The following is a 10,388-nucleotide window of genomic DNA, read 5'->3' on the forward strand; positions in this document are numbered from 1 at the left end:
TTCTTAAACCTACACGATATAGTCTATAAATTTTGGATGTTTTTGAAAGATAATATATTTTGTCATCAGAATATATATACTTTCTCACACTACAATTAAGATATATTTATTTTAAATCGTTCATCTTTCCCGTGACAACAAAAATTGGGCGCGAAAATTTTTCTAAATATTAGCGGAATGAACAACTGAGATAAAGAGGGGGCAAAGAGAGATCAGAAAAAAAATTAGAACCTCACACCACCACCGCCGCCGCGTAATTCAAAGTTGTTCATTTTGATATGTCTCAAGAGACATGATGGACTTTTAAATGGAGATTGAGAAAAATTGTTTCAATTAGAAAAGCAACATTTCTAGAAAATAGTAAATTGAAGTGTGAACACAGCACCTTACAGAGTATAAGTATATGACATTTATTTTAAAATTTAACTTCATTTGTTTTATATTCTAAATAATTTGCAATTTCAAAAATATATTAATTTTGCGTTTTTTAATTTGATAAATTCTACGGAATAATTTTGCGCATTTTTTGATAAATTCTACGGAAAGAATTTAGTGCGAAAAATTTATACATTTATACACAAAGACCTGTTGAGGCAAGCGAAGTTGATATCGAACCTCATCCCACGACAGGCACCCATGCCAACCCCCTTTGCTTGCGAAGACATGTTGGGGCAAGTGTGGCACCTGGCAGATGCCAGGACCCCTGGACTGGTGGTACGTAAAAAGCACTATCCGAATCGTGGCCGATGCCAGAGCCGCCTCGACTGGCACCAATCCGACCGTGGCCGTTGCCAGCCTCGCCTGGCACCTGTGCGGGTGGCATGTAAAAAGCACCCACTACACTCTCGGAGTGGTTGGCGTTAGGAAGGGCATTCAGCTGTAGAAACATTGCCAGATAAGACTGAAGTCTGGTGCAGCCTTCTGGCTTCCCAGATCCCCGGTCGAACCGTCCAACCCATGCTGGCATGGAGAACGGACGTTAAACGATGATGATGATGAGAAGAAATTAATTCATTAAGTTTACCAAATTATATACGTCTGTAAAAAAAAAAAAGGTTCACAAATTATATACGTTCGCATTTGTGTAAAAAAATTATTATTCAAGTTTTATAAATTATTTACTTTGTTCAAAAAATATTATTAATATTAATTAATTTTCAAGAATTATTTAATTTATATAATTAATTCATTAATTTTATTCTGTAAAATAGTAATTAATTCATTTATCTGTAAATCCGCGAGGAAAGCGACTATGTAATTTTTTGTGTAAAATTGAAAATGTTATATATACACACACACACACATATATATTTTTAGTGAAATCCAACACCTTTTTGTCTTAAAAAGCAGAAAGGTATCTAAAAAATCCGTATTTTTTTTGGGGGGGGGGTTAACGCGCATGCGCAAGTCACCTCGTAGGATCTCGAGTATCGAGTACGTAGGTCTGGCGTGCGCGCGCGAATTCGCGTGTGCGAAACCGGGACCACTACACTTGACAAGTACCTATATATACATATATACGACGGGCTTCTTTCAGTTTCCGTCTACCAAATCCACTCACAAGGCTTTGGTCGGCCTGAGGATATAGTAGAAGACATTTGCCCAAAGTGCCATGCAATGGGACTGAACCCGGAACCATGTGGTTGGTAAACAAGCTACTTACCACACAGCCACTCCTGTGCCTTGCCTGTATATTTATTTTTAAATGTGAATGTGTAATTGGAGTTTACAAATATGTTAGCTTCACATAAGATGTAAATTTTAATAAACTTAAAATTCTGTTGTTCAGGTAAATGTTTATTTCTACAGTTTATCTTTATGGAAATGTTGAATCAGAGTTTTTAAGTAGCCTCTATATCTTACACTGTTGTTTCTACATTCTTTCAGAATATCAGATGACATTGGCATAACTGAAGATACATTCTCATTATTTATCATCTTTTAAAGACCAAAATATTGTACAGAACAGATGTATAAGATTGTTTCTGAAAATGTGTCGTAGAATTCCACTTTGAAATGTGTTCTTAGCAAACTTTCTGGACTTCACTGGCTGGAGTGTCTACAAGATGTGTCTGTGTGGAATTTAAACTTGGATAAATTTACTGGACAGAAATACAGCAGTTGAAATATTTGTAAACAAAACAGTGTAGAGGCAAAGAGAAGGAAAAAATATATCTATTGTGATTTTCAAGAAAAAAATGGAAAATAGTGAGGAACCGAAGGATTTGACTTTTCTAGAAGACAAAGTGAAGAAGAGACGTATATTGTCACATAAACGTGATGTCTGTAAAAAGTCCTTCTCTGAAAAGGGTAACTTGAATAAGCAGAAATGTATTCATACAGGTGAAAAGCCATTTCACTGTGACATTTGTGGTAAATCATTCTCTACAAATAGCAAATTGACTATACACAAACGTATTCATACAGGAGAGATGCCATTTCACTGTGAAATCTGTGGTAAATCATTCTCTCAAAAAATGGAGTTGATTTCACACCAACGGTTCATACAGGAGAGAAGCCATTTCACTGTGACATCTGTGGTAAATCGTTCTCTCACAGTAGTACTTTAACTGATCATAAACGTATTCACACAGGAGAGACACCATATTCTTGTAATATCTGCAGTAAATCATTTTCTAGCAGCAGTTCTTTGACTGCTCACAGACGTGTTCATACAGGAGAGAAACCATATCACTGTGACATCTGCAACAAATCTTTTTGTGTCAGTAGTCAGCTAACTTCTCATAAACGTATTCATACAGGGGAGAAGCCATATCACTGCAACATCTGTAACAAATCTTTCTCTCGGAGTAATAACCTAATTACTCATAAACGTATTCATACAGGGGAGAAGCCATTTCACTGTGTCATCTGTGGTAAATCATTCTCTGACCGAAGTACTTTCATTTCTCACAAGCGTGTTCATACAGGAGAGAAGCCATATCAGTGTAACATCTGTAGTAAATCATTCTCTCAACAAGGTGGCTTGGTTAGGCACAAACATATTCATTCAGTTGACACACCATATTCTTGTAATATCTGTGGCAAATCGCTCTCATGCAAAAGCAGTTTAACTTCTCACAAACGTATTCATACGGGTGAGAAGCCATATTGCTGCAACATCTGTAACAAGTCTTTCTCTGTAAGTTGTAATCTGACTATTCACAAGCGTATTCATAGAGGAGAGACACCTTATTCTTGTGATATCTGTGGTAAATCATTCTTTCAACTTGGCAACTTAGCTACCCATAAACGTATCCATACAGGAGAGAAGCCATACCACTGTGATATCTGTGGTAAATCATTCTGTACAAGTTACGAATTGCTTGTACACAAACGTATTCATACAGGAGAGAAGCCCTTTCACTGTGATGTCTGTGGTACATCATTCTCTCAACAGAGTGCTTTAAATTCACACACGATTGTTCATACAGGGGAAAAGCGATTTCGCTGTGACATTTGTGGTAAATCATTGTCTACAAATAACAATTTGACTAGACACAAACGTATTCATACTGGCGAGAAGCCATATCACTGTGTCATCTGTGGTAAATCTTTCTCTGACCAAAGTGCTTCCAATTCTCACAAACGCATTCATACAGGAGAGAAGCCATATCAGTGTAACATCTGTAGTAAATCATTCTCATGTAGTAGTGCTCTCGCTTCTCACAAACGTACACATACAAGAGAAAAACCATATTCTTGTAATATATGTGGTAAATCATTCCCTCGCAACACCGCTTTAACTTATCATAAACGTATTCATACAGGTGAGAAGCCATACCATTGTGATATCTGTGGTCTATCATTTTCTGGAAGTACTTCTTTGACTATGCACAAGCGTATTCATACAGGAGAGAAGCCATATCACTGTGATATCTGTGGCAAATCATTCTCTCAGAGTAGCGCTTTAACTGGTCACAAGCGTATTCATACAGGGGAGAAGCCATATCACTGCGATATCTGTGGCAAATCATTTTCTCTAAGTACTTATTTAATTAGTCACAAGCGTATTCATACAGGAGAGAAGCCATATCCCTGTGATAGCTGTGGCAAATCATTCTCTCGTAGTAGTGCCTTAACTTCTCACAAGCGTATTCATACATGAGAAAACCTTTTCTCTGTGAGTGGTGACTGAACCCTTTACCATGCAGGTTATTCTGTCGAATGTGATGTTTATTTATTCACATTATTTTCAACTTGTCTTACATTATCTCACAGCTTTCAAGTTTTTACGATATGATTGTTTGTATTTAAATGACATTGTAGGGTAGGTGCAAGAGGCCAACTCTGGCTAGTTTGACCATAAGATAGATAGAAAATTTGGACCAGGTATGGCCACTTTAAATGCTAAAGAGCTAACCCTACAAGTAACAACATTTCTTACTTCCTACAAGACCATAGGGGACCATTTTTGACTGTCATTGAAAATCACATTTAATACAATTTATTTTAAATATCAGCAAATGCATTGAATAAAGGATTTGAAAATACATTCTTTTAGCATTTATTTACATGTGAAAAATATATATCTATGCACATATACTTGATATGATGCTCATGATTGCACATTCAATACAGTTGTAGAAATTGAAAAGTAATAAGCAGAATTGGTGAAAAATGACCGCTCGGTACTTCTGCTGTTAACTAAATGTGTATCTATTCATATAGATGTATGACTATCAATGTGACAATTCATAAGAACAATAAGCATTTTGAGCTTCTAAAATTGTGGTAGTGTTGTGGGCTTTCTCCATGGCATTAACCAAACTATTCATCAGGGAATTGTTGTAATTGTGGAAGTTCCTTCTATACCAAAACATAAAGAATAAGGGACACTCTCTCTAACTATAAATGTAATCACACAGGAGAGGAGATAGAGCTGTGTGTGATAACAGCCTCCTAACTCCAGAGTTTATTTCACCACATCTCAGGTAACTCACCTGTGGGATATTTTTTTTTTATTAAAAGCAACTTTTGTGTAGGTTTTAAATTTTGTCTTGCATGAATTTTAAGAATCTGTTAAAACCAATAGGTGTGGCCGTGTGGTATGAACCTTGCTTCCTAAGCAAGGCGGCCAGCTGGCAGAACCGTTAGCATGCTGGGCGAAACGCTTTGCGGTAATTCATCTGCCGCTAACGTTCTGAGTTCAAATACGGTTGAGGTTGACTTTGCCTTTAATCCTTTCGGGGTCGATTAAATAAGTACCAGTTACGCACTGGGGTCGATATAATCGACTTAATTCGTTTGTCTTTCCTTGTTTGTCCTCTCTGTGTTTAGCCCCTTGTGGGTAGTAAAGAAATAGGTATGAACCTTGCTTCCCAACTGCATGCTTCTGGGATCAGTCCCACTACATGGCACCTTATGCAAGTCTATTCTACTAGAACACTAAGCCGAACAAACCCTTGTGAGTGGATTTTTTAGAGGGAAACTGAAAGAAACCCAACATTTATATTTGTCTTCCTGGCTATTAATCTTTAACCCTTTCGTTACTAACCGGCTCTGGCTCTGATTACAAATGTCTTGTTTCCATAAGTTTTGAATACAAATCTTCCACCAAATCTTAGTCACAATTTATGCTCCTAACACTAGCTGAATGATAACTAAGTTATTTTACTAAATTCTTTGTTATATTTAAAGTAATTGAAAGAAACAGAGCATCTCAAAATAAATACAGTAACGAAAGGGTTCAATTATTACAAATGAGAAAATACATGAAGCCAAGTGAAATTGCAAGCACTGAAGATACTAGTTTCTCTTCCGGACCACCAGTCATTATATAAGGAATGGTCCTTACCGTTTTTGTGCAGAGAGAAAGAAGGAGAGATGGAGATGAGATCAGGACAACTGATGCTGCCCAGCACACAGAACCAAACCAGGAAGATGCTACAGAATTTCAACTGTGATACAACTTCCACCGTTCCAGATAGAGTTTGTTAAAACTTGCCAAACCTGTTACTTCACAATATGTAAGACATTTGCCATGTATTTTTATAAAGGGTTGTAATAAATAAATCGCATTGAATTTACGTGGTTCTTCTTGTCATTCTTTTGTATTCGGTAACTCCAGGCAGACAGACTAGACCAGTGAATGCATAACAACACACAGGTACATCAAGATGAACCAGCCACAGTTAACTCGCAAGCAAAACTCATAACCAATGCTACAGAATTTCAACTGTGATACAACTCCCACTGTTCCAGATAGAGTTCGTTAAAACTCAACACCCCCTACACTCTAATCATGCTTCCTTTGCAGTATCCTATTCCTTTACTACCCACAAGGGGCTAAACACAGAGAGGAATCAAACAAGGACAGACAAAGGGATTAAGTCGATTACATCGACTCCAGTGCGTAACTGGTACTTATTTAATCGACCATGAAAGGATGTCGACCTCAGCGGAATTTGAACTCAGAGCCTAACGTTCCTGCCAGCTCGCCACATTTACAGTATCCTGTCCCTTATATTATGACGTTTGAACCTTAAGGGTATGTCCTGGCCCTTGCCACCATCTATATCTCTTTCTTCCCTTACTCAACGATCCCCATTTATGTTCTGATCCCCTCCCTAGTGAATACGCCCATCATTTTGCCACTATCTCCATCGTGTTGTCTCCCACCCTCTATCTCCTTCTCCTGCATTTCCCTCAGGCTGGGTAACCATGTATCTCCTTTGTGGCGGCACACCTGTTTCTGTCTTCATCCTCATCTCTCTCTCTCTCTCTGGCCTGGTAAACTTGTACTTCCTCTACAGCAACGGACAGATCACAACAACAGATGCTGCCCAACACACAGAACCAAGCCATGAACATGCTACAGAATTCAACTGTGATACAACTCCCACTGTTCCAGATAGAGTTCGTTAAAGCTTGCTAAACCTGTTACTTCACAATATGTAAGACATTTGCCATGTATTTTTATAAGGGGTTGTAATAAATAACAGTCCTAGATCTTCTTGTCATTTGTTTATACATGGTAACTCCAGGGACACCGACTACACCAGTTAATGCATGATCCAGAATGATTAGAATTTAATTTTTGTCAGCGTCGCCTGACTGGCGTCTGTGTCGGTGACACATAAAAGCACCAACCGATCGTGGCTGTTTGCCAGCCTGCTCTGGCTCCTGTGCCGGTGGCAAGTAAAAATCACCCACTGCACTCACGGAGTGGTTGGCGTTAGGAAGGGCATCCAGCTGTAGAAACACTGCCAAATCAGACAAGAGGCTGGTGCAGCCTCTATGGCTTACCAGACCCCGGTCGAACCGTCCAACCCATGCTAGCACTTAAAACGGACGTTAAACGATGATGGTGATGATGATGATATATATATATATATAAACACACACGTTAATGATGGGCAGAAGTTACAGAGTGACAATGGCCAAATTCGTGTTTCATGAGTGCCAATACATGAAACTCTCAGCTTTTGACTTACTCTCAAACTTCTGCCGATGATATATATATATACACGTACGTATAGGTGTCAAAAAATCTCATCACGCAATCAAACCAATGAAAGAGCCTCTACCTGGCCGCTCGACACGCTAAAAATAGCAGCCAAAGTATCCCCCTGCCAAAATCACACGTCAGATTGAATCGATCCAGTAGGCAGGGTGCACCTTTTCTACGTATGCCGAAACTACGGGGAAGTCGACTGTGCCTTTTACCGTTTCGGGGTCAGTTTTGCCTTTCGCCTTTTTTGGCGGGTCAATAAAATAAATTACCAGTTGACTACTAAGGTTCGTTAGTGGAGGCGCAATGGCCCAGTGGTTAGGGCAGCGGACTCGCGGTTTCGATTCCCAGACCGGGCGTTGTGAGTGTTTATTGAGCGAAAACACCTAAAAGCTCCACGAGGCTCCGGCAGGGGATGGTGGTGATCCCTGCTGTACTCTTTCACCACAACTTTCTCTCACTCTTACTTCCTGTTTCTGTTGTACCTGTATTTCAAGGGGCCGGCCTTGTCACTCTCTGTGTCACGCTGAATATCCCAGAGAACTACGTAAAGGGTACACGTGTCTGTGGAGTGCTCAGCCACTTACACGTTAATTTCACGAGCAGGCTGTTCCGTTGATTCGGATCAACCGGAACCCTCATCGTCGTAACCGACGGAGTTTTTCCATCCACTAAGGTTCGTGTAATCGACTTAGGCACCCCCCCTCTCCTCACCGAAATTGCTGGCCTTGTGACAAAATGTGAAATGAATGATTCATACGCATGCGCACTAAACGTATTTCCGGCTCAATTCCTGAAATCTCTGCGCACATGTCTGGTGCCAGAATTTCTCTCAATTCACTCCCAAACACATTTATAATACATTTCTCAACCACCTGAAGCACTTCTAACAACAACACCATCCTTTATAAAGACATTTCCGTAAGTATTAAACAACGAAATCGTTTAATCTTTCAATACTTTGGTGTTTTAGATGTCCTTTGATGTGTGCGACATTTGGCTGCTATTTCTAGCTATGGCGGCAACCTCCTACACGCTCCATCGTTTCCCCATGTGTTTTTCCCACCCACTACGAATCCCGATCTTGTCTCCAATGAGTGTAGTGGGTGCTTCTTACGTGCCACCGGCCCTGGGGCCAGGCGAGGCTGGCAGCGGACACGAACGGATGGTGCTTTAACGTGCCACCGGGGCGGGGGCCAGGCGGCGCCGGCAGCGACCACGATCGGATGGTTCGCTTAACCACTGCTGCAACTTCCACTGATGTTGATCGACCTCGATTTTGGTTCTGCTTTCTGATATCTGATTTCATTTCCTTTGATTTTGATTGTTCTCACTGTGTGTGTGTGTGTGTGTGTACTCTTTACTCTTTTACTTGTTTCAGTCATTTTGACTGCGGTCATACTGGAGCACCGCCCTTTTAATCGAGCAACTCGACCCCGGGACTTATACTTTTGTAAGCCCAGTACTTATTCTATGGGTCTCTTTTGCCGATCCGCCAAGTAACGGGGACATAAGCACACCAGCATCGGTTATCAAGCAATGCTAGGGGGACAAACACAAACACACACATACATATATATATATATATATATATATATACGACGGGCTTCTTTCAGTTTCCGTCTACCAAATCCACTCACAAGGCTTTGGTCGGCCTGAGGATATACTAGAAGACACTTGCCCAAAGTGCCATGCAATGGGACTGAACCCGGAACCATGTGGTTGGTAAACAAGCTACTTACCACACAGCCACTCCTGTGCCTTGCGTGTATATTTATTTTTAAATGTGAATGTGTAATTGGAGTTTACAAATATGTTAGCTTCACATAAGATGTAAATTTTAATAAATTTAAAATTCTGTTGTTCAGGTAAATGTTTATTTCTACAGTTTATCTTTATGGAAATGTTGAATCAGTATTTTTTTAAGTAGCCTCTATATCTTACACTGTTGTTTCTTTATTATTTCAGAATATCAGATCACATTGGCATAACTGAAGAGACGTTCTCATTATTTATCATCTTTTAAAGACCAAAATATTGTACAGAACAGATGTATAAGATTGTTTCTGAAAATGTGTCGTAGAATTCCACTTTGAAATGTGTTCTTAGCAAACTTTCTGGACTTCACTGGCTGGAGTGTCTACAAGATGAGTCTGTGTGGAAATTAAACTTGGATAAATTTACTAGAGAGTATTCAGACGAAAGTATCACTGGACAGAAATACAGCAGTTGAAATATTTGTAAACAAAACAGTGTAGAAGCAAAGAGAAGGAAAAAATATATCTATTGTGATTTTCAAAGAAATAAAATGGAAAATAGTGAGGAACCGAAGGATTTGACTTTTCCAGAAGAAAAAGCAAAGAGGAGACGGAAATTATCACATAATTGTAATGTCTGTAAAAAGTCTTTCTCTCAAAAGGGCAGCTTGAATAAGCACAAACGTATTCATACAGTAGAGAAGCCATTTCACTGTGACGTCTGTGGTAAATCATTTTCTGCAAGTAGTAACTTGACCACACACCAACGTATTCATACGGGCGAAAAGCCATTTCACTGTGAAATCTGTGGTAAATCATTATCTCACAGTAGTGCTTTAACGCATCATAAACGTATTCACACAGGGGAGACTCCATATTCCTGTAATATCTGTGGTAAATCATTTTCTAGCAACAGTTCTTTGACTTCTCACAAACGTGTTCATACAGGAGAGAAACCATATCACTGTGACATCTGTAACAAATCTTTCACTCAGAGTAATAGCCTAATTACTCATAAACGTATTCATACAGGGGAGAAGCCATTTCACTGTGTCATCTGTGGTAAATCATTCTCTGACCGAAGTACTTTCATTTCTCACAAGCGTGTTCATACAGGAGAGAAGCCATATCAGTGTAACATCTGCAGTAAATCATTCTCTCATAAGGGTCTCTTGAAT

The 10,388-nt window shown here is 39.4% G+C and overlaps 1 protein-coding gene across 1 annotated transcript; it reads left to right on the top strand.

Moving 5' to 3' along the window:
• The first annotated feature begins 2,198 nt into the window (after positions 1 to 2,198).
• Positions 2,199 to 4,274, top strand: LOC115226807 (zinc finger protein 665-like). The gene is made up of 4 exons (XM_036515136.1): positions 2,199 to 2,350; positions 2,641 to 2,789; positions 2,982 to 3,254; positions 4,222 to 4,274. Exons 1-4 carry the CDS (start codon positions 2,199 to 2,201, stop codon positions 4,272 to 4,274), a joined length of 627 nt encoding a protein of 208 aa, XP_036371029.1.
• Positions 4,275 to 10,388: the final 6,114 nt, after the last annotated feature.

This window comes from Octopus sinensis, linkage group LG30 (assembly GCF_006345805.1).
Source record: "Octopus sinensis linkage group LG30, ASM634580v1, whole genome shotgun sequence".
Taxonomy (NCBI): Eukaryota; Metazoa; Mollusca; class Cephalopoda; order Octopoda; family Octopodidae; genus Octopus; species Octopus sinensis.